This window comes from Temnothorax longispinosus, chromosome 10 (genome assembly GCF_030848805.1).
Source record: "Temnothorax longispinosus isolate EJ_2023e chromosome 10, Tlon_JGU_v1, whole genome shotgun sequence".
NCBI classification, from domain to species: Eukaryota; Metazoa; Arthropoda; class Insecta; order Hymenoptera; family Formicidae; genus Temnothorax; species Temnothorax longispinosus.
In genome coordinates, this window is record NC_092367.1 from 2452945 (window position 1) to 2478808 (window position 25864).

General features: G+C 35.9%; 2 protein-coding genes across 10 annotated transcripts in view; both read right to left on the minus strand.

Moving 5' to 3' along the window:
- Positions 1 to 6167: 6167 nt before the first annotated feature.
- On the minus strand, positions 6168 to 9373 carry LOC139820565 (choline/ethanolamine transporter flvcr2a-like). Its single transcript, XM_071790929.1, has 7 exons — positions 8948 to 9373; positions 8639 to 8870; positions 8234 to 8471; positions 7461 to 7672; positions 7196 to 7299; positions 6972 to 7082; positions 6168 to 6622 (listed from the first exon to the last, which is right to left on the minus strand). Exons 1-7 carry the CDS (start codon positions 9154 to 9156, stop codon positions 6274 to 6276), a joined length of 1455 nt encoding a protein of 484 aa, XP_071647030.1. The 5' UTR covers positions 9157 to 9373; the 3' UTR covers positions 6168 to 6273.
- A 6575-nt stretch (positions 9374 to 15948) lies between these two features.
- Nrm (neuromusculin) overlaps positions 15949 to 25864 on the minus strand; it is a 161246-nt gene continuing 151330 nt past the window's right edge. For 3 of the 9 annotated variants that reach the window (XM_071791011.1, XM_071791012.1, XM_071791008.1), the window contains 3 exons: positions 22401 to 23003; positions 19201 to 20039; positions 15949 to 16087 (listed from right to left, as the gene is read on the minus strand). In XM_071791011.1, coding sequence (XP_071647112.1) covers positions 19203 to 20039; positions 22401 to 23003 — 1440 coding nt within the window. In that variant the 3' untranslated portion in view covers positions 15949 to 16087; positions 19201 to 19202. Of the gene's footprint in view, positions 16088 to 17397; positions 17462 to 18617; positions 18813 to 19200; positions 20040 to 20641; positions 20873 to 22400; positions 23004 to 25864 lie in introns of those variants that run through there. The other 6 variants (XM_071791016.1, XM_071791013.1, XM_071791010.1 and 3 more) reach the window with 5 other exon arrangements.

The window sequence follows — 25864 nt, forward strand, 5'->3', positions numbered from 1 at the left end:
GTTAAGATATCTTATTTGGGACTACTTTTAGACATATTTTAAAATAATAATTAATAATATAAAGACGTGTTAACAAGAAGAAAAATATGAAAGTAATTATAATATTCTGATACTACGTACGCGTTGATTATTATCGATCCAAAAGGTAAATAAATAAATTAGACTAGTACTATATGATCCAGTGATTTAACGCATTTTATTGTACATAATATGATAAACGTTTGAGAAATTTAAATGTAAATATTCTAAATAATATTAAACATTACAAATCGTAGATTAAAATGTTCTTCGTTATTTTCTGCTTGCGTTACGCTCCCAGTTTCATGTCGTTTCTCATCCTAAAATTTGTTCGAACGAGTCGGAAGTTTGCGCAACCGGTAGTTCAAGTCGCGCGACGATTACGCAGTTTCCGGCGCGCGTTTTAGAACGTATACGTTAGCACGTTACGTTTCGTTCCGCGAGCGCGAGTAAAAAAATTGGAAAAAAGTATGAAGGAAGTGAATCTCCGGGTGAATCTCCTATGCATTCAATCGCGTCGGATCTCACCGCTTCAACCTGCATCGATCGATTTGTGTGCGCAGCGAATATTGAGCACGTCGAGACCACAAGTATTAAGGATCCCGATTCTTAAAAATCGTGAAATTTTACAAGATGGTCTTCTATTAATAGTTCGCCGCAGTTTGAAATTTCTTACTTTTTCAGAGTAAGTTTACACGCTCTGCGTCTGTTTTCGTCTCGCATTGGATTGTATCGTTGAATTTTGTCTTGCTTTTGAGAAGCTCTTTACTATGCTAGGAATATTGACAAGTAACTTTCGTTTCAGAGAATTCTTGTGTTCGGAATTGAACAGTTGTATTAAATATGTATAATGGTATCTTTAACTCATTAAATAGTAGACGATTTTTAAAACAAAAAAATCGTCTTTTTTAGGAAAAAAAACTGACAATACTTTTCATCAGCTTTTGCAGGTATTAACTCATTGATACTCGGCAATAAAGTATATAATTATAATATTATACTGCATCGATCGTTTACATTTTTATTTTCTAAAGTATAGTTTTTTTTATATTTATTTCATATACATCTTGTTTTTATAATACTTTTCTAGCGCATATCAATAATTGTCCGGGCTTCATCAAGATTTAGAAGTTGCGAGAGCTCATTAAAAAAAATCTTGGAGAGATTTCGAAAATATTATGATGTATAAATACGTGTACAAGCGATATGAGATTTAACAATCAATTATATATTAGCACTATTTGCAATTATTTTACTAGAAAATTTTGTTGAAGCTATACTCAGCCGCTTTTTAATAATACTTTTACCAATAAATTTTCAGTGTTTTACAGATTATGTTATCTCTGCTGAAATCTCGTTTAATGTATAATTTCTTGATGTAATTTTTCTAATAATATTTACTGATTTATCTACTTCTTTCCCGTTTTAATAGAAATCTTATTAATGATAACTTCTAAGATTTCCATCAAAGATAAATTACATGGATTATACGTTTTACTACGAAAAACTTTCTTTATATACTTTGTTTATTGCTATAACTTATCATGAGGGGGATTCTTATTATAGTAATCTTTTCTTCCTTACGTGCTATTTTCACTTATAGTTCTTTTTAAAAAAGCACTTATTTTACAAAATTTATATAAAATAAAGAAAAAGAGAACGGAATGCATAAGCATTAGGAACAAGAAATAAAGATGATTGATTAGCGATCAAGCTATTAGTTTTATCTTAAAACATTGAATAATTTATATTAAACCCTTAAATAGATATTATTTCTCTAGAGTTGGGGATAAAAAAGAATTTTTTATTTTTGTGGATTTGTCCATAACAAATAACAACATCTTTTGGACATTTGTAAGAGATTTAATATAAAAATGTTGTTTATAAAAGACAAAATAGATTTGATGTTCCGATCTCCGAAGTTATACAAATACGAAGTTTTCTTTCCTCAATAATTAAACGCTCACTTCCGTTACTCATTCCAATATCGCGATGCGGATATTTTTTATTTCGCGTTGCTACGCGATAAACTGAGCCGGTAGAAACGGGAAGGTATTGTAGACGTATACAGGTCGATTAAACGCGAAAGAATTCGCGATCGCCAGTGCCGGATTCGTCTCGAAATCGTCCTCGGGCTGTTCGTTCGGCGCCGTCGTGGGCTCCCTGCTGCGAGGTGTTGTCGTGGTTCTTACGGTGCTGGTAGTTTGTGGCCGCGTTGTCGTAGTCGTGGTGAATAACGGGTCGCGATAGGTAGTTGCGGTATCCGGGGGTTCGTAGCTTTGTAATCCAGGAGCACCGTAATACGCGTGCAATCGATTGTTGTTGGGATTAAAACGCCGGCCATTAGGACGCCAGCCCCTGGGCTTGTACCCCGATAAATCTGACGTCACCGCCAGTCCGATATAAAGGAGAACGAGGATGAGCTGCAAAAAAAAATACAGAATCGATTTAAATAAAAGCGGTAGACGCGATACGCGGTCGAATGGTCCGAGTAACGCGATCCGATGCTCGGTGGTTATTTCGAGGATATCGAAGGATATACTTTTCGCTCTTCATTTAGCTAGGATACTTACACTCCGCGCTTTTTAAAATAAATGAAACTAGAACATTGAAATAATTATAATGTTTTTAATCATATGAAATTTTAAAACATTTCAGCTTTAACGGAATTGATATAAATTTAGGATCTCTTAAGAATGTAGAACATTTTATCGTGAATTTTTGCTCATTGAGATACTCAGATCAATAATAATATCCCGTCGTTGCAGTTTCTGAACGTTTTGTTCACGACATAAAGCAATTATCTATCTCGGATGCCGTTTCGCCGACAGAAGATCAGAACTTTTGGCAAAAGCACTTGCGCACTATCCATTGTATTGCATTATCATCATTATCCGGCGATCATATTGTTCACGAGGTTCCTCGGCATGCCAGATCCGCTGTTAACGAGACCGATAATTTCCTCAAATAAAATGCATGTAAATATTTTGCCGTTTAAAACGCGGTAAATGGAACGCTGTTTTACCGTCTCCCTCATTTTTGCCGACGTTAATACCGCTGCTAAACGCGCACCGGAAAACTTCGGACTAGCCTTTGCCGAGTCGCCGATTCCGTCTTTATATGCGAAAACACCGATGTATCGCGAGATCGCGGGCGCCTAAGCTCCGTGAATACGAAACGAGGTGAAGACGAAAACGATTTCGTTTTTTCGTTTCGCCGCCGTTTCGTAATACGATGTTACCCGTATTACGTGTTAAGAATGTATGTATACGCGGCGACGTAAGTGATGTCTGGCCGTTATATTTTGGATATACGTCAATTTTACGTCGAACACACGGTCCAGTTACACCGTTTCGTTTCCGCTCGGGGAAAACGGAACAATATAAAAATTGTGGCGTAAGACGAATCAAATATGAACGAGCGTGTTCCTCGGCGCGTTCGTGTTCTCCGCATAACTGTCCAATTTTCATATCTGAGTTCCCGCAGCGCTCTCGGTATAACATTGGTAAACAGATAATACGGCGTAACGTTTTACCATCGTGATAGAATATATTCTACGCGGATACGTTTCTCACCGCGTAGCAAATTAGTGATTTGGATGCTGATAAACGCCGCGCTCGAATTCACGCGGTAGAAGCAGCAGCAGCAGCAGCAGCAGCAGCAGCAGCAGCAGCAGTGAGTTTTCCGGGAGATTCGTGTTTATGTAATATAATATATGCAGGATAAATTATCGTACTTCTCTCCCGCGCATCTACATACTTCTCGAGTTCAAGGTAGATCCAAAATTAGGAAGAGCGCTAATTATATTAGAAAATTAGTTTTTATCGATTTATGAATAAACTATATTTTAAGAATAAAAATTAATGAAAATAATAATAATAATAATAACAACAACGTGTATGCATATGTGTCCCTTGGTATTTATGAACCGGATCGATGTTTTTCATCATTGGGTGAATTTTAAGCGAGAGCGAGAATAACGCATCCATTGTAGTAGCGGGTGTTGTAATGGCTTGCGTGAATTAAGGACGTGTCCGGAATTTAAGATCGCGCGCAACTGTAATGCATACCTTATGAATTCGCAAGATCGGCGGACGTTGCTCGCTCGCCTACATAAATTCGCCCGGGGGCGATCCAGAAACGTGGCGCGCGAATTAATCGTCCGATTGACAGTGAAGTTGAGTGACGACGTTAATTAGGATTCCAAGTTGTCCGCGCTTAGAACTTGCCGACCGTCGCGTGTCGTCGATCGCGCATTACGACCCCGCAATACGATATTTGCTCGTGACACTTGCTACTTGTCAAAGTTTTCATCTTGTTGAACTTGTCTTACATTAAATCTCTATCTTTCTCCATTTACAAATGTCGTTTATCTCAAACAATTGATATAGAAGATATAATCTTAATTAAATATAATCTTAATCAGATATAATCTCAATTAAATTTCAATGAGAGATACGTTTTTCGATATGCAACTCGAATTGATCATTTTTTTTTTTTAAGAGAAAAACGCTATTTACAATCCAGACTGGATCTTGGCTTAATAATAATGTAAAAGTATACGAAAAGTTACACAGCATGAAGCCACGTAGCAACTTGAGGAGTATAGAAATGTTCGTGCATAACGTTTCTGCTAGCGTACGTCCGCGTGCAAATGTTTACTGACAAATAAGAGAAAGGGAAACAATAGAAATAATTTCTGTCTGAAAAATTCTGACGTCCAACTTATGTATGTATGTACGTGTTCGCGCGATAAGAAAGATAAATAGAAAAGACGAGCGCGCGCGGTGGTGCCGCTATCGTGCGAGACTCACGAAATCGCGATAACAACGCTGTCGCAGACAGACGACACGAGTGTCGGGTTGATCGAAAGCATGCGATATAATAGCCCCCGCGCGTCGAGAGAACTTTTGTTCTCTGATTGAGTATATCAAGTATTCTGGTTGAGTAACAAGTGGTAGACGCGTTCGTCATGTCACGCGTCAAATGCAGCGTATTATGCGGCGTTCATTTTCATGAGGCTTTGTGTTATATCTAAAAACAACGCTGAGGTTGTCCCGCTTCCCCGTCGATAAAGGTTCCGCGTAGGCACATCGAAGGCTTTTCCGATTCATCGATGCGCGCGTGGCGGAATCGATATGGCGAAACTTTTGCGTGCCTATGTTTATTTTTCGACGAGTTGAATATTTGAAGGCAATCTCACATGAAGATGAAAAATTTTTAGTATCCGCGAAATTAAAATTTGCATTAGATATTTGTGTTAGACATAGGTACATTTGGGGAGAGGGGGGGGGGAGGGGAAGGAAGAGAAGACTTTGACAGAGAAAAGTTCGAGGAAAAATTGCTTCGCGATTATATTTGTAGCGGGAAAATATTATATAATAAATGTAATATTTATTCTTTTGCGATCAACAATTATCGATAAGCTTCAAATTTTATATATTACACGTTTTAATATTACAAATTTTATATTACACGTTGCGTAAAAACATGAGAAATTTATACAGTATTTTATGACCGTTTATGTTTACCTATATTTAAATGTGGATTTATTCATATTTAAATTGCTTAAAAATGTATTTTAAATTCTATTGGAACATGTCCGTGTGCCACCGTTTGTTAATTTATATCTGCGTTTTATTCGCATTTCTCATTTTTCACTATATGATTTATGTTGTTTTTAAAAATGTATGTTTACATAAAAAAATTAAACAAGAAGCTTGTCGCATAAAATATTGACGTCGATAGGCTTTTGTCAATGTTTATTATTTTGAATTCATTAAGCGTAATCTAACGCGTATAACGAAATTATATCAGAATATTAAGTACAATTAAGCAGAAGTTAAGACAAATTGATGATTATTTATAATTTCCAAGAAGAAAAATTATCACGTTTTAATTTTAATTTACGCAAGATTCTCATTGTTCACTTTTTTAGCGGTATTATGTAGTGTTAAATCCTTTTTACTGCTATACTGTAAAGTTAAACTTGTCGGAGTAATCGCGTTTCATTTTATGGTAGAGGCAATATCAAACTATGCCATATTACTTATTGGTAAGAGTTTCTTTCGTAAACAAAATTTTTAATATACTTATGGTTCTGCGTTCCCGTAAAAAGCGACGCGTAATTTACATTTCTGTGCGCAATGTGAGATTAATTCTTTTTTAAAATTTATTGAAATATACAAAATATATGAATAAAATTACATATGACTGAAAGTTTATCAGTATTGAAAGATCTGATATCATTTGTGTCTACTGATTAATATTATAAGTTAGTTGATTAGTTTCTGGAACGTCGTCGACATTTTTCTCAATTCTCGCGTGTTCTTGATACTGAGCCTTCTTCCTCGCATCTTGTCGTCTTTGCTCGTCTTTCGTTACGGCGGTCAAGATGAATCCGAGCAGTAAAACCAAACATAAACCGATGTGCACCGGAATATCGCCGTACGCGTTTAGTAACAATCCAAATATTATAATGAGTACAATGCCGTACATGCAGGTCGTTATATTGAGAAATCCCGCGGGTATATTCTCCGATTCTGGATAGGTAAATTCGGTGCACAAGTCATATCCCAACGCTAGATATCCTGACATGAAGTATCTGAAACGAATGATACCACAGATATAATAGGTATGTTATTCCAAATTATATTACATAAGACCGAATAACTAACATTAAATAAAATATAGTATAAAAGAACACAAATAATAGTAGAATCTTACCTTTAAAATGAATAACATAAAAGATATAAATAAAATATAATAAAAGTCTAAATTTGTTTGCAAAATGTGCATTGAAAACAGAACTTAAATAATGAAATAATAAGAACAGCAAGTACATTTCACTGAATTGTTCAAAGATAAACTTGTTATCTACACGTAAACAATCAATTTTTTATTGTAACTTTCCAATATGCGCGTATAAATATAAATGTCGATCGATACGTTACCCTAAGAAAATCGCCGACACATATACCATCCATTTTATGCCAACGCAAGTGGACACCGCAAATAGTATTTGACCACAAAATGTAAGAAAATATACGGTCACGGCAGTTTGTCTGGAAATATATATTATTATTGGTCAACGTTTCTAGGTTATGATTTATAATAAATGCAAGGTACATTTTTTTTTTAATTGGACTTCTAACACAATTGTAAATGTCTTTCTTACTTGAACTTATGTGTTCTATCAAGGATCATACCAAAACTAACAGAACCGGCCATACCGGTCAAAATTATAGCTAAGCCAATTCTGCCTGCATCTTCTTCTCCGTTCTAAAACACATGCGGAGTATATATGTATGTCTTGAATTTAGATACATATGTACAAAATATGTACGAAAATATCTTTAGATGTTAACGTAAATTCATAAATATTTGCTTGAATTTCTTTCTTTTTATGTTTGATCTGATTGCATCGAGATTCACTGGCTTACCTCGAAGTGTGCGAGGAATATCTGATTGAGTAATGTAGAAACGGCATTCAGCACGCCGACATTGAAACCGTAGGAATTACAGAGCATGATAAAGTTTTTATTTTTGCAGAGCCTTTTAATCGGCGCCACGAATTCCTCTCTTTTCTTCGTCCGATTAATTTTTTGCAGCGCCCTTGTCTCGCTCGGCGGCAGTTTCGGTTCGTCCTGAAATACTGACGCGGAAGCACATTGAGAAGATTAAAACGAGATAATCTTTTCTGGAACGCGAGCGATCTTTAATTAATTACGGTTTATTTTCTTGCGGTTGGGTAAGATAAATAAAAATAAAACCTGGATAAAGAGACCGAGATTAAAGTGGATTATCGCCTGTATTGGAAAATTTAGTTACGTTGAAAATTTGATAACTATATTGAAGGATAGCTTCCTTCAATTAATCTCTAGAAAGGATTATTTCGGCTTAACGGATATCAATAATGATCGTTTAAAAGAGACACTCAAATCTCATTTGCCAAAGTTAACACAGCAACGCGTAAACAAAGATATAAATTTTATATTAATATGCGCAATACGAATTTAATTTTGATTATTTATTATTTTATTAAGTTAAAGAATATGGAATTCTTTCATACGTGGAAGATTTAAAGAAGCAAGAAAAATATTTTTTACATCACGCTGAGATCTGTTTTACATCACAGTTGATAAGAGTTAAATACTTATATGATAGGCAAATACACTATTATACTTGCTGTATTTGTAATAGATTACGAACTCACGTATAAGGACTAGAGCAAATGCAATCGTGGCGACGACTGCAACGATCCAGCATAAACGTGACAAATCTTTGCCAATGTCATCCAGGTTTTTGTGGTTTTTCACTATTACGGGCCCTAAGAGAAAACCCAACGATACTCCCAATTGATTGCCGAAAATACCCAAAGACGTGGCGGTCGAGAGTTCGGTAGCAGGAAACCATTGCGCGGCTATGCGTCCTGGTAACGGCAGGACCATAGTCTAATATGAAATAAAGTAATTACTATTCTCTGTCCGTGGCAGAGAATTACAGAGTGATAATGGGATAAGGATATAAAAAAAGAAAAGAAGAGGAAAAGAATTAAGTCATAACGGTCAAGATTTTTTTAAGAAGATCAATGGAGTAAATTAAGATATGTATATGTAACCTGGGCGAGCGCGACTACCGAATGACCGATGAAAGCGACGTGAAACCTGTCGGGTTGAACGGAAAAGGTTTTTATCCAGGCACCCAGACAATTTAAGCCGGTGCCTATGATGGTGGTCCATCGCAGGCCGCACCTGTCTGTCACATACGACGCTGGGAATATAAACGCCGCGTAAAATGCCATGAACGACATCGAGGTCCAGTCAACCATTAACGAAGACACTCCATAATACCTAAAAAATATACAAGAAAAGCATTTGATGTATTTACGTTGAAAAATACTGTTTGTATTTTGAGGAAAATGTGATACCTGGTAACTATGTTAGTTATAATCGAGTATTCTATCCATTGAGAGGAGTTCGATCCAGCGTAAAACATGTAGATGGCCAGCATTAGCCATCTTTTTTTATACACCTTTAATTTGAGCGGTCGGACGTCGTCCAGTTCTGATTTCGTTATTTTTGTCGAATCTTTTGTCGCGAGTGTTTCGCTCAAACTTTTATCTTCCATTATCGTCATTTTCACTCTTTCGCAAAATAAGTTTCGTAAATATCTTTAATATATGTATATCTGTTTAAGTTGAAGAAACTTCAACTGTATGTACACTTAACGCGGCACGATTTAGAATTGTATTTCACGTTTCAAAACTCTGCACATTTCGCGAATTGATTTCAAAATGGCATGCCAATAAATGGATTGATGTTGATTGAAATTGAGATGAAATGTAACTGCCTGTTAAGTAATATCTCTTTTGCAAAATCAGACTCATCTGATATCACGTGACAAGTTTACCTTATCTGTGTATGAACAAATAGAACGACATTATTAACTCGAAGATTCAAGAAGATTTATATACACTTACAGTTATAGTCTTATCACGTTTTTTTGTCAGAATCGGATGCTGTATTTTAGTGTTGCACAACTTTGAAACAAATATGCAATGACACGCGTTATTCTTGTAGCATCGAGCAATTTACGGTTCTCTCATTACGGTTTATTCTTGTAGTATCGAGTATATGCATTACATTACGACATGTGAATTGTTGTATTTTTGTTCGAGCATTTTAGAACATTGAGAACTAGAAAAGTTTGATGTAAATCATACGAAGATCCATTGGATCTAATAGGATTATTTGGACGAGATAAACGTCTAACACGTAACATGCGTGACAGTAATATTTTTTAATGAGTGAATATTGGATTGAGATAAGATGTACATATATTCGCGTAATTTTATTAAAAGCTTTATACCAACTAAAAAGAAAAAGAGAGAGAAAGAGAGAGAAAAAAAAGAGAGATTTACGACCGGTTATCGATTCTATTATCTATTATAAGATTTAGTTTAAAAGTTCTTTTGACATGTATAATTGGGCCTGTAATCTGTATATTGGATCGAGAATTTGTAAATATTTTCAGATCATAATGTGACTTGTTAAAATTATAATAAAACGTCATCCTTTTGACTATTTAAAAATAAAGAATGCGATTTTCATTATCTCGTTACATCTAAATCTTTTATCTCGATAAGTATTATTTCCTTATAAATCTTTTTATTATGTAAGATTATTTCGTTGTTTTGTGTTTGTTGTTTGCAGTGTCAAACTTTACCTTAGTTATCAATAATTATTATTGATTATTATTTAACAAGGTATGACGTAAATTGAACATATATCGCATTAGACGATACTAAAGCGTACCATGCAAAATATACCGTAATGTTATTTGCATAAAGTACTTATATTTTATATTTAACATACGAAGTACATATGGATATCATATCAATGCAACTAGCAAATAGCTCCATAGAGAGTTAATTAGTATCAGAACTAGAAAATTACGTGCAATCGTCATGAAGTACGGCTCATTGCACGCTTAATTGTAGCACAATACATATCTCGTTTTGGGAATTTGCTATCGCGAGAAAAAGGGAGAGAGAGAGAGAGAGAATATTGCAATGCTCACTTTTTGTTGGAGAGCACACGTTCTAGAATAAGCAAGAGTATATGTCTTACTTCGCGCGCGCGCGAGTTAAGCTACTAAATTGAACTTTATGCATTGTACCTCGGGGGATTTCGGTATTGCGATATCGGTCTTGCCCCGTGGATTCCTGTGAGAAAAGGTGTACAAGTAACACGCAATATGTTTTCCATCGACGTGAGAATTTCCATGCGTCAGAATTCTGTGACACTGAAATACTCGATACGCGGCACATCCTTCCAGCGCGATGATTCGGATATGAAACTGCGAACGTCGCTCAGATAAAATCTACGTATGTTTCGCGCAACGTCTCTTTTGTCTTTTGCATTTGATATGGGACTTGTATCCTTGGAATAAATACTTGATCATTATAGAATTTATTAAGCAAGAACAATTGATAATTTTATAAATTGGATTTTGTATACGATTTACTTTAAGTGTAATTTTATCTATTAATCGATTAAAATTTTAATTAACTGAAGTAATCCATTAATCAATAATCAAAATTAATCAATTATATATGTAATGTAATTTAGTCAATTTAATGATATTAATGATATTAATTATTAATAATTAATGCGGAATGAATTGAAGCAAATTAATCAACTAATACTTAATCGTTGTATATAATCACGATTTATCAAATTGTGATTAATCTAGTCGATTAATTTAGTGAAATAAAAATCGATTAATTTAATTGTAAAAATTGGCAGTCAGTCACTACTTAATTCAGTGTTGTTAAGAACTAGGCTAAAAGAACTAAGTTCACACATATCACATTAACATTTTACGGTTATTTCTCGATTGTGAGAGCAAAAAGAAAATGTTCAAAGTTTCACCATCAGTCAAAGGAGCCGTTTCCGTCGAGAGCTTGGGCCAACGGCCGCACCGGTGGCGGTGCCGGAACATATTATTGTCTTCATAAGTATTTTACAGAAAAAAAGGTAAAAAAAAGTTCACGCGTTCTCATACACGAATAGAACTGATTTATCAGATTAATATCTTTAATCGATTAAACTAGTCACGATTACACATATATGACAATTGATTAATTTTGATTATTGATTAATAGATTATTTTAGTCAACTAAAATTTTAATTAATTAATGCCTATCTGCTTTAAACAAAGCGGGTAATAAAATAATAGCTCAAAACTATTGAGATTAGGTACAACTTATAATTACAATTTTAAAATAACCTCAGAAATATAATATCCATATCAAATTACAATTTAATATTTTTGTATAGTTATAAAAAATATTCTTTATGCTATTGTAAAAGATATTTATATGCAATTTATTTTTTACCACTGTTATAAAAGAAATATCGAATAATGGGACGATGAGAAGTAAATGTAATGCTTTGCATATATAACAGAATTTTATTGGACGTTACACGTTAACAATAAAGGCAAATGTAATCCTTTTAATCTTACATAAATCTAAAGTTTGTTACAAAATTAACACTTCTAATGTAACTTTCATCAATCCGTCCAAATTTCTTTTAAATGCATTGTTATTATTTTAGTACTTTGTGTACAACAATGTGTATCAAAGAAATGGTTGGAATATGAAAGAAACATCATAATAAAAACGTGCATTTTCATTGTAAAAATATGTGATTCGTGCTCATTGCTTCAATGTGGAACTGAGTATCTTGCACAAGCTTAATGCATTTTATTTAAAGAAATTTTATTGTTATCAGTACTTTTTGCACACATTCTCCGATTATTTGTTTTCGATGGGAACCTGCGTGAATATGTTACAAATGATCGATTGCTATATATTATCGTGTATAATTTAAGGAAACGATCGTCTGGAGTTTTTTTTATATAAATGTTCGGTTAAATCTATACACATACTCTAAAGATTATTCGACTCTTATTACGGTTTAATGTTTTACAGTTCTTAAACGCTTGAGATCGCGATTCGCGGTACTATTAGGTATCGTATGTATACAGTAGTGTTCATTACAAACTATTCAATTCACCGAGCAACAGTTCACAGAGCGACGTTTCAAATATAAAAATTGGTGAAAAATCACTTTACACTCCTAGTGTAAGTTATTACACAGATACGTTCATACAAGTTTATGCATACGTTAGGTGGCTAGTTTCGAACAGGTGTATAATCCGTAATCGTCGTCGGTCGGACGTTTCGCGATGCTTAAATTAGTTCCAAAATTATTTTCTTACGCTTTATATGTATTATATTATGTATATATACACATATATACGTACATATATGTATATATATCTATATATAAAGAGAAAAAAAGAAGGAAAGAAAGAAAGAAAGAAAAAAGCATTTTTATACATTTTATATAGGAATGCCTCTCGGGCCTCGCGGTTTCAGGGAAGCATAGGAAATATTAATTTATTAAATTAATAATTTAGGCCACAGTACTAACAAATTATTTTAAATATCGAATAATTAAAATAGTCACGTTAGTCACGAAATTGAGCCGTGCAATATATTTTAATTAATGAAAAGGTTTAAATCGATACCGTGATTACGAGAGCAAAATCTTTTACAAGATTGGCAGAACGATGTTGGCAGTATTCTATTAATATCGGCCAAATTAAATCAGATTTTATTTTTCATAAACTGTGCGTTTCAGTGGCATATTATATTGTATATTCACGATGACAATAATAAAACTTTGTAAATACATCTGCGTTTGAATGCTGAGCGAATGTATTACATGATAATTGGATATTGATGTAAAAGAGATTTTCATGTCCCGTCATTCCATTTATTTAATTTTTATCCAATTTCAAAAAGTCAATCTATGTTTCTCCAGTGATGATACGCTTCGCCCGTTCTTCTCACATTGCTGTAAAATATTTCACATTTTCAGGATTGAATTATATTTTTGAATGTAACTCTTTCAAGAACAATGAAACTGTAAAAGTGCAGTTTTTCCCTTATTTACCTCCATTCTACTCTAGAAAAAAGGTAAATCTCACGTTGTGAACACATTTTCGTACCTGTTTTAAAGAGGAAAATTATACTTTGTATATATCTTGTTCAAAAAGCTTGAAGTTATTCAGTTATAAATGGTATATTCTGTAGAAACATATGTGATATATAGAAACGCCGAGATTTATCACTCAAGAGAGCTTTATCGTATAGATTCTTTGATAAAGAAATTGATCTTTTCACAGCAAAAATTTGATAAATTTTCTTCACAATTCTCTCTATATAGATGGTTACAAATCGTGATAAAAATACGAAAATTTTGTTGATATAACTTAATTCCAATCGAATTGTACTTTAATAGAAGTCTAATTTGAAACTTTGCAAAGATTTAATATTCAATATCAAAGAGATATAGAAAAACAGATTGATGATCAATTGAATTTCCGCCGCAGTAAAATCGACTTTACATAAACAAAAGAAAGTATTAAAATTTCCAGAGGAATCAATGGCACCCGGCATGTATATCGATGAATAGAGCGAATCGTGATTTGAACGCAAAGCGACGCGATTGAATCGATCGGAACACGCGTGCGGTAAAAGAAAAGCGATTTGCAATGGACCGTGGAGGGATGTTGACGAATAAAAAGATACGATAAGACGTATCACCATGCATACAGAAGGTCGGAAGCCTTGTTCTATTTGGTTGTATTTAACATTTACGTTGTAGTAAACAGTATAAATCACCATTAAAATCGTAGGCGCGACCGAGTCTGTCATCAGACTGCGATTTTATTATAGCGACATCGAACATGCGACTAATATATATTTTCCGCGTAATTTATGCTCTCGCGGTAAGAGGTAAGTGAACACAATTTTACAAACGATCGCAGAGTTGGTTTTTTAAACCAATACTCGGTGAAACGTGTTATCATAGCTAATCATTCATGGTTGACGATAATATTAATTAACGATTATAAGGATACGTTATTTACAAGAAGATCCTTGATGACATAAACACTGGACTGTGTATGATCCGCGATTAAGCGGTGATATTTGGTTTATAGTCGATCTGTACAAATAACTACTCATCATTCTTGTAACTTACAAATTTACAAACGCATTATACGAAGATATTCGAGAATAATATGCATCAACAGAATTATATATTCTATCGCCGCTTATCAATAATTGTATAACAATAATACGGAACAGAGAGATGGGAATTATATTTTTGGCTGCGATATGTTTTTCTTCTTTTCTTAATTCAATATTTAACAAGATCTCCTTTTCTATCGCCACGGTTCGCGCATTATCTCCATAATTTGATCCCGGAACACATGCCGATAGCTTATGTAAATGTACAATTGTATCAATAATCTCGTATAAAGGTATTTATAAATTTACAGATCTCCAAAAATTTTTTTAAAATTTTGCCACATGTGTCCTACCAAGTTCGTACATCGTCGTGTGTCCGGTGCGAGTGAATAAGAACGAGTTTCCGACCTTTTCCCTCAAACATTTACATTTTAATGTGTAACCAAAGTTCTAATCCCATCTGAGAAGGTCTAATTTTGTAATATAGTGCAGGCATATATGAAATATGGCATGTGAAATGATACGGAATATTGGAAGCAGCGTAATAACATAAATAATCGCATTACATAGAAAGAGAATATATTAAACGTACATTTATCTGAACAGACAGTCCTGGATATTCCCTTAAAGCAACCAAACATTACGTAAATGTATTTGCAGATATGCGATTGTGTATTTCGGCTATCTGTAATGCGAAGTATTTATAGCTTTTTGAATATCGAGCAAATCCTATTACGTTTATTTCAATTATGCAAAGACACGTGATGGGACCATAAGTGGTAAAAATTGGATTTTGAGGTAAATAAAATATGAGCTGCATTATTTTTCCTTCGTGCAATGTTTCTGACAAGATCTTCGATCGTAGTAGCTGGACGACACCAAGACAAGCGTTTTATTTAAAACTTTTTAGAACTTTTGAAACAGAAGCATTCGGAGGATAATTAATTTTTAGCGAGATAAATTTTTTTTTATGCGCGTGCCAAATTACGCCCGTACGAACAAAACGTATTACGCGGCGCCGTGTCGTAACTCGTTAAATTCGCTCCACATGAGAATCATAATCCTAGAAATTTATTATGGCAACGTGTGGTCTCGTAGAAATCGAATTTAGCGAGTTTTAACGAATTACCTATCGAGATATAACACGTTCAATGCTAAATGTATCTTATCATTGCATCTCCCCGAGAAAGCTGAAATAGGATCGCTATTAAATGAACAATGAATGGGAAAGGGTTAAAGCAGTTCCTCGTTATCGTCCGAAGCACCGTACATCTGCGGCCTCCTGTCCAAAAGTCGCTGCTGTTGTTGAGCCTGTTGTTGTTGTTGTTGTTGCTGCTGCTGCTGCTGCTGCTGCTGCTTCTGAAGGAGCGCGATACTGGCGGCTTTATAGTTAATCGGCCCGTACGACTTGTAGTCCACGTCCGCATAATCGAGATCCGAGAATTCCGGCTTGAAGGGCTGCATAAACAGAAAAGCGTGACGAATATCACGAAACGAAAATGCACTCAAACAATACAAATGTCTAAAAGACAATCCTGGTCTTTCAAGCGCTTTTTAGGATGTTTTCGATTTCTCAGTTTCACAGCGAAATTCTGCTTCCGTACGAAATTAAATGAATTTTATTTGAAATAAATTTCCGTTGCCATATCAACTTAATTCTTGTGTTTATTATTTGTATGTTTAATTAGTAAAAAATAGATCTTTATTATATACTTAGATAATTCTACAAAAAGATTATTATCAAGATTTTATCTTGATAATAAATAAATGTCCCTTAAATTTTTGTATTGCTTGGGTTTTAACCGTGCTGCGCGGACGATTGCACACACGAAAGTTTTATGGCGGACTGTTCGTGAAGTCTCGTAACAGACCCTGCTCTGCAAGCGATCGACAAATGACTAGTACCATTTCGGGTGTTAAGCTTTCTCGTTCGTGATCGATGTCAGTCAATTAGACAACGTCTAAGGCGCGCCTAAAGCGAGTACGCGAGTCAAGGGGAGATGTTATTGAAGGGCTGAGAGAGAATTATACATATAAACGGGCTATTCATTGCTAAACCATCTGGCAGATAATCCTCTTATTCTCAGCTCACCAATTGATCAGATTAAGTTTAGTCATGATAAGTGTTATCATGCTGCATGCTAGTCTCGCCCCCATATACATATATTAAACTGTTATTGCGTGGTTCGGAATTTGAGAGGATTGTTGTTCGGACAATAATACTCGCCTAATTATGCTGCCTAATTGGTTCGAAGCTCTTATTGTTGTACGTAGCAAGAGCGACGATTATATTATAGTAAACCGTGATGATCTACAATTGACTAAAGCTTACGTCTGCAGTATGAATGTAGTGCAATATCATGCGACGTAATAAACCGTAATCTCGACTACTTCCAAATTATTTAGCAGATGTCCTAACAACTTCTTTTTCTATCAAGCAAATTTATTTCTAGGCAATAAAATATGCGTTGGGCGTGTTGTATACACGCTTTCACACACAACGGGATTGAAATAATTTCGGTAACGCACAGGAGACTATATATATACGTAAGCAGGAATTAAAAATAATTTGCAAGAGAATAGCACGTAAACAAATATGTTAATTCGAAGATATTGAGATTGTTGTGACTTTACAAGTAAAGCTACGAGCTCGAGTTCGGCATCCCTCGCGCGAGCGGCGCAAATACATTCCGTATTTGTATTATAGTAATCTCGAATTATGTTATATATGTGTAAGCAGCGTGACATACTCCGTACAATGTACCTACAGGGCTTGTCGGACGCCAAATTGTCCTAGTAAATGTACGTATCGCTCTTTGTCAGCGGACCCTCCTACGAACAAACATTGAGATATACAATTGATATGGTATACGCATGCAACGATCCTTCCTCGCCGCTCGCATTGCGCTTTTTACGTCAAGCTGCCTCACAGGCAGAGTACGTTCGCGGGAGAGATACAGAGACATGCAAGATGTAAAGCGACCAAAACTGTTTTGACGATTCAATTCATTTTTAATTCATAAAATTATTGACAGTTTGTACGAGGAAATTAAAAAAAAGTATAAATAATATTTACGATAGAATAAAGCTACCGCGAGATAAAATGTTCCCTTCAAATCGTCTCGATCCGTTCCATCAACAACCTCCTATCAGCTTCTTTAGATTTCAGATAATGTGTAAATATTGTGCTGCTCCTTGCTGCTTTTTATTTTAAAAAATAAAATTCACGACAATTCGACATTACCTATAGAAGTTTGCGGCGTAGAGCCTGTTATAACCACACGACGAAATAAAACAAAGCAAACTGCGTCAGCAGTCTATACTATATAGTATATATTGTGTATCAGTATCTAGGATGTCTTGAAGTTCGATAGTTTCAAACTTGATAGAAAACACCAATTTGATATTATTACTCAAGTCTATTTAGGATATCCTAGCTGTTATACATTTTGCGTTGGGTTACGTTTATCAAATTGGATAATTCGCTTCTTATAAATCAAATCAATATAATATAATATGTATGATCGCAGATGTAGTATACTATTGTTGAACTTAAAGTTTCTCTATGAGGATGCTCAAACTGATGCGCGATTTCAATCTTTCGTATTTGAACGGTTTCTTATTACTCGTAGAAATACACACATAGCTTTTTTTATGGATTGGATATTTCTTTGATTGAATTAAATATTATTGAAAACAATATCTATCTGCTTGCAGTAATGCTTTATGTCGCTCAGTATTATCGTTTTACGCATGAAGTTTAATAGTATTATATTGATTTAAAGCGCACGGGGGATTTATTAAAAAGAAATTGCGGGAATAGTATTCAACTCGAAAATAAATTCTAACAGAATTATATATACGTGTATATAAATATACATATAATATTAGCGTTTCTATCTCGAAACATTTCGAACCACGCTGTGCGTATCGTCAAACAATGAATGTATATTGAAAAGGGTGTGTCCGATGGTATTATAAGGTGATGTTATATAATAAATTATAAATTATATTATAACAATATAAAGTTATACAACATGTAAAATACACACAATCTTTTCCACAATATATCAAATAATCTTCCGTATTTATCAAAGCATAGAGAGAAGTTGATATGCCGTGCGTTGTCGAAAGTCGAATTAATATTAATTCAGATGCAAGAAGAAAATATCTAAAACCGTACCTGAAAAACAAACAAATGCAAATAAATCGATGCAAAAGTAATGGGGCAGATCAAGATAAAAAAAGTCAAGATATTAGAATTGTAGAAGGATACGTGGCAAAGGATAATTGGCAAAGTAAATAGTGTAGAAGAGAAAATGAAAGGAAAGCATATTAATTTATTACCCTACCTTTGAATACGACGTACGTAGAGGAACATCTTAAAGAAATCTGTGTTTGACACGCGCGGGTGCGTTACCTTTAAGACGTAATAGCGTGTACCAAGCCTCGGGGCCTTAAACAAATTGCTATACGACATTCCTTGGGGGGGAGAAAAAAATGCGATCGCCCGCGTTCTTCGAAAGAACATCCGTGCCGTTGTGCATCAGCAGGTATTCGGGATGACTAACCTTTAGACATCGATCTCCTGACCGACATCCCGGAAGTGAAACTCGGCGTACTGCATTATCGTGGGCGCGGATGATATGCTGCGGGTGTCGCCGAGCCTCGTCTTCGTTTTACTGCGATTTTTCGCGTCGCCCGCGTCCGATGGGAATTGAGGCGTGTTATTGCTGGTGCAGCGATTCGATTGGTGTTCCCAAGGCGGCTGCTGCTGCTGCTGCTGTTGCTGACGCGCCAGCGCCGAGTTTGGCTTGTGATAGTCGGTGGAGCACTCCGCGATGTCGTCCTCGTAGTAATGCGGATACGAGATCTTGTACATCGTTTCGGGCACGCCCAGATCCGGGATCTGATGGAAGCTGGTCTCGCAATCGGGGGTGTCGACAAAGGAAGCGTTGCTACGCCGCGAAGAAGAGTCTCTGTCCCTTTGCCGGCTCTGCTTCGACTTGCTCCGATCGCTCGACGTACGCTCGTGCTTCCGGTACTTCCGATTACGCTCGTTCCGCCGATTCGTCGCGTGTCGACGCGTCGACGATTGTCTCGCGTCGTGATTGCCGTAATTTGTCTGCTGCTGTTGCTGCTGCTGCTGCTGCTCCTCGTCCCGATGCACCGCAGGCAAGTGATTGCCAATGGTGGCGGCCTCGTGGTGCATCAGGGTGGACGGCCGGCTGTTGTTAGTGTGGACGAGGGAGGTCTGCAGGGGACTAGCTATCGAGGAATGGTAGAGGCTGCGCGTTAGTGGCAGTGTTAGTTGGTTCGAACTGTTGCTCGGTAAGGGGTAGCTGTACTGCTGCATCTCCTGCCGATGCTGCTGCTGGTAGTGTTCTTTGTAGTTGTATAGGCTGTCGGTCTGCAACAGGCACGGTTAGTAGTTGGAACCAGGCAATTCGGGGGACGCGCGAGTGGTTAACGCGACGTAGAGTGTGCATGAGAAAATCGGACGGCTGGAATCTGAGATATTACTTCTCGGTTTCTTAATATCGGGGAAAAAGGTCTGTACAAATCTGTACATCACAATGTGTTGCGTGAAATATGGAGCACATATAGAGTTTAATGTGTATGTAAATATAATATATGTATATCTAAAATCTCTATCACACATATATTTTATCAATAGATGCACGGGATTTTACATAGAAAATTTGATGTGCAAATACAAGTATAATTAATAGAACTTTTGGTGTTCATACTTTAAGGCATAAAGGATTTATAAATTATTGTTTGCATGATAGACTTTTCGAATATTTATCGCACGCTCGAAAAATTCTTGTTGACAGTGTTTATTGGTTTACCTATATATCTGATACAGTGATAAAGGTATTGTGCAAGGTTTATGCTGCAGATCGAGAAGTGAAGAGAGATATTTCCGTTGCAGAGTCGCGCCTTTGAATCTTTTATATTGTAAGTGGAAAACGAGAGGAGACAGACACGTCAATGAAATGATCGCAAACCTCGAAGTAATATCCCAGGTTTATCGGTGTTCGAAAAACAATAAAGAGCTCGTGTGATTGGTTAAGCGTGTGTGACAGTGGAAACTTACTTGACGCGCGGCCAACATGCACAAGGGCGGTCGCTACATAGATGCCCGGATCCAGCTTAGCAGGGAAAATATGATTTCCGATTATAACTCGGCTTCCAGCAACTCTACCTCCTACTTGCTTGAGAGAAGCTGCTGTTTTATATCTATTACGGACACGTAAATCGTACTCATGCAGTAGGCGCGAGATGCTAATGTTACTTCGGTGCTTAAGAGGGAATGGATTGACGTCTTGCTCGTTGGACGTTGCCGCTTTACACCGATCGCATATAGCAATTTTAGCGATTAATTATAAAGTTTGATTAAGAGATGTGAGAATCGGTAAAATGCCGTGAATGGTGCTCGTAAAGTCGCTACGAGTTCATTATAGTTCGTAGCCTTAAGGAAATCAGATTATAATCAAACTGCTGTAATAAAGATGCAATGATAAGGAAACAGCTAGATGGAAGAATGTTTTCTATCACAGACTACATATTATACATATATAGCGTGACTACTATAACAAATTAAAATTGATAGTCCAAACAATTATATGACAATTGTATGCGAAATCTACAAGCTTTTACAAATAAAATGAATAATATAAAATCCTTAGATTTTAAATGAGTGAATCGTAAAGGTTGCTAAAATTATGGAAAATATTATTAGTATACTAACAGTGAAAACAATTTTGTTTTCTAATTTTACCGGGGAACAAGTTAATCTAAATGAAATAATATAGTTTGAAGGCTAATTATAAACTGACTATAGGTAGATGGTTCCTGTGCGGTTTTAGTATTGCGTAATTGGATATGGTCTTTTATCACGAATTATTTCATTTATAATTAAATGACAATTATTATTAATTTTAACGAGCTGTTTTGTTTTATTGCTCAAAATTTCTTCATCTCTAATTAATTAAATATTAATACCTAATAAACTAACAGCGATTTAAATAACATAGAAGAAAATAATAAAGTTTATATTATGTATGATATTTGAAGCGAGAAGTTGATTCTCACAATTAGAAGTCTGACTAATAAATTTGTTGTGTTGTGACCGTCAAATTATGTGACAGGGACCAGTATAAATTAAATCGAATTTAATGTCTCTTTGCATCACACTTAGTATTTCAGATGAAAATAAATTTACATAAGTATGCTTTATATATTCCTTTCCATCATTTTATATACATTCTCTTCACGAGTTCTGAAGTAACGGTCGTTATACCGTGGCTATAAAGAGCATTGTGTTGCAGCCGCAATACTTGATGAAATACAGCGCTGAGAAAGCCTTGTATATCAAAATAACTTGCATCAAAGCTTCTAGAAATATTGAATTCAACACATCTTTTCTGTACTTCTATATATATATTTTTCCTCTTCAATTCTATTTCTTATATTCGTCATATTTCTTACTAAGAAGTATATTTATGGTCACAGAAGTGCAAATGGAAGGGAATATTTAACACAATTATAAATCAAAGTGCGAAATGTATTTAAAAATCTGACTGGCGTAATGGCATAAAAATCACGATTATTAATATTAAGATCAGTGAAGAAGTACTCGACAATACGAGCCAATGGCGATAGGATCGATCGAAAAACGGTCAGCGAAAAGCTCGCCCATGGCAACGTCCACGAGCGTCATCGGATGCGGGGGGATCTTATTATAGATCATCAGTAGTCGACAAACCTTAAGCTTAGGCAACGAAGCGTTTTTCGGCGGAAAAACGGGGGGAGGGACATTTTGGTAGGTGTGTTTGGACGGATCGGTTTTTTTCGGCGTCCTCGGCGCTGGTATCGGCGGCGCGGCCGACGGTGACGACGGCGGTATCGGCGTCGCCGGCGCCGATCGGCTCGTCAGGCTGATCGATGCCGACGCCTGGCTCAGGGTCAGGGACGGCGCGTCCTCCATCGACCGGACGATCGTCGCGATTGTCGCCGTGCTGTCGCTCCTGTGCGGGCACGTCTTATAGATCGGTATCGCGTATAGCTCGTACTTCCTGCGGATGTTCTCGTGCCGGCGGCAGAGCCGCAACGAGTAGAACTGCTGCGAGTGCTTCTGCTTGCGCCGCCGCGGCTTCAGGGTGTTGTACTTAAGCACCGGCGAATTGCTCCTGGGCACGTTGTAGACGTTGTAATGGGGCCCCAGGTGGCTCATGGTCGACTCGTAGCCGGAACTGCCGTCGCAGAGACTGACAGCTCTGCTGGGTGGCCGCGAGGAACACGGCGAGGTCGTGATGGAATGCAACGTGCCATGCAAAGCCGAAACTCGGGCAAACTTAGGAGTAACCAACTAAAACAAAACGCAGCCAGCGGCCACCACTCGCATATATACACACATAATCCTTTGGCCTTCGGTTCAATTTGTTTTGCTTTGGCTCTAGTGTTGATTAACGTTCGATTATCGCACATCGTCGGCACCGACGGCCCCTTATCCCCGCGGGTAATGACGTTTCGGCGATCGCGATGATTTAATTAGCGACGGTGAAGTCAGCTTCATAGTAGTAGATTGCCTGGAATATACGGCGTTTCCTTGCCGTAGGACATAAGGAGCCAATTTATGTCAATTTCTGAGTCGCTATTGGCATTTTGCACGAGTACCACTGATACAGTTACGTCGCTTCCTTGTAGTGATTAAGAGGAAGTTATTCTAACGTTATGCACTTGATAACGACATTTCGACGAGGTTCGCGATTGTAACAATATTACGTTCCGCGACGACAGATAGCGATTGATAGACATTGAGTCCTGAACTATTGGAGGACTTTTTAGAATAAGATTATTGTTGTGTATCGATTATTCCTAACATAATTTTCTCCCATTTCTGGTAATGCTAAGAAAAGTTATTGGATTATATGATTTATTAAGTTATGAGTTTACGACTGAACAGAGAAAGTGTAAAATTAATATTTGTTCTAATTTTACTTGATAACAATTTCTGCAACTCCAAATCGAAATTGTGTCATGTCAATAAAAATTAACAAATGGTTGAAATTTTTTCCAGTAATACTGTTTAAAGTAATCACAGTTAACTGAAATATAACGTAGCAACACTTGGAAAATGGCGTGCCCTATTGTCGATACGTTTAGGACAATCATCCACCGGGCATCGGGCCTTGATTATCGAGTGGTCCATGCCAGCAACAGTGCTTATTGCCTCTCATTGAATTATACGTTGATTGATTCGAATTGCGCGCGGATTGTGAATACTAGCGAATTAGGTAAACCGATTCGGCTAATTTCGCTCGGCGCGCTTGCCAAAATGAGCTTTGCGTTTATGAATGTTTGTGATATCGAATAGGAGATATTTTCCGTCAAACAAAGTTAGCCCGGTATAATTGAAGGTTACAGAATGGTCTGTTAGAAGGCAGAATTCACAGTTCAACTCTAGATTTACGCAAAAGGCGATTGTGAGAGCTAAAAATTGTAATATGCACGTAACTGTATCAGCAGATATCTAGCATCTATTATTTACTGCCTCAGAATTACAGGATCTACGATATTTTATTTCTAGCTCATCTCATGTAATTCGTTGATTGGAGGACATTAAACTACAATTATTATTTTTACTGAATTCAATACAATTTTCAATACGAAATTATTTATTCACAATCTTAGCCGAATTTTTAATAGGTTTAGATAAATTCAGTACTCTTACAACAATCTATACGAATAGCCGATTTCAGCGATATTAAATTAATTTTATTGTTTAATAATGAAATAGATTGAAATAAATGAAAAGAAAGAACTAATTTAGAACTCTCAATAAACCAATAAAGTTAAAAAGAGCATTGAGAGTATCCAGTTGGTGCATAAAAAAAAATTAACAGATTAATAGTATTTTATTTAAGATTAACAATGCTTAGTGATATGGACGTTTCGGCTCCGTTTTGAGCCACCTTTAGCGATGTCTCAAAAGAAAATTAATATAAACTTATAGGGTTAAGTATTTCTCATGCTCTCTTTAAGCCACAGATGAGTGCTTCAAGATTGAAAAGTCCAAAAGCCATATAATTTCATGTTGGAAAGTTAGCGTGTAATTAGATTAAATGATCAAATTTCTGTAATATGATCAAACTCAATCAATGGCTAGAAATTGAATTTAAAGAAATCAAAGTTAGTTTACCACAGAACGTGAGTGTGAGATTAAAGACGTGGTAGAAGATTACATCATTTGGTCACATGTGATAGAAAAGCAGTTTATAAATTATAAAAATATTACTGTCTCGAAGACGGTATAAAATATAAGATACAAACTATGGAAACGGCTAACAAACAGCAACTGAAGTAGGTTGAATAATAAATAGTTGAGTAAAAAAAGTCATCATTATGATAGATCAAAATAGTAAAATAAATAAATAAATAGTAACGGTAAAAATATTAAAACGGTAATACACTAATATAACTTTCTACTTTCCAATCTTGAAGTATCTGTGGTTTAACGGAGAGAGCATGGAAAATAACTATAAGTTTATATTAATTCTTTTTACAATGCTGAAGATGGCCCAAAGCGGAGCCGAAACGTTCGTATCACTCCATGCATTGTTAAATTTTTAAATAAAATACTATTAATCTGACAACTAACGCACCAACAACCGTGTTGCACTCTTAACGCTCTTTTTTAACTCCACTTTATTAGACTGAAATAATATAATCTATCGCTACTTTTTACAGCGAATATCGAATATGCGACAAAACGCTGCGATCTCATTACGATTACATTCTCGAACGAGGAATCCAAGTGGCGTCAATGTTATTTTTCATTAAATGCTGACAGCCAATTCGAACGTTAATCGACACAAAACCGTCGGTTTCAATGAAAATAAAATCACGCAGTTATTCGTGTAGTTTTATGGTAAAACACAATTTATTGGAAACTCATTGCAACAATTGCTTTTCCCAGAAAACGTTAGTGTTAGCACGAGTAAAGATAAAAAGAAAAAAAAGCGTACAGAGTGAATTTATTTCTGCCAAAGTAGCAATACTTGTTACACTCGCACAGCACTGAATTACCTGTCCACAACGGTGCTCTTTTTTCCGGTATATCGATTGGGCTATGAGACTTCCTAATAGCTAGTAAAAGTATCCGGGAATTCGCAAAGAAATGTATCGAGGCAACGCAAAAGAATTAATAGCATAGCCACTTACTTGCTA

Excerpts from the sequence above, each read along its gene's own strand:
- LOC139820565 (XM_071790929.1), bottom strand. The coding sequence starts at position 9,156 with ATGACGATAATGGAAGATAAAAGTTTGAGCGAAACACTCGCGACAAAA. Across the intron at positions 8,472-8,638 it reads CGGTAGTCGCGCTCGCCCAG|ACTATGGTCCTGCCGTTACC; the intron begins GTTACATATACA and ends ATTTCATATTAG. Across the intron at positions 6,623-6,971 it reads GTGTCGGCGATTTTCTTAGG|ATACTTCATGTCAGGATATC; the intron begins GTAACGTATCGA and ends CATTCGTTTCAG.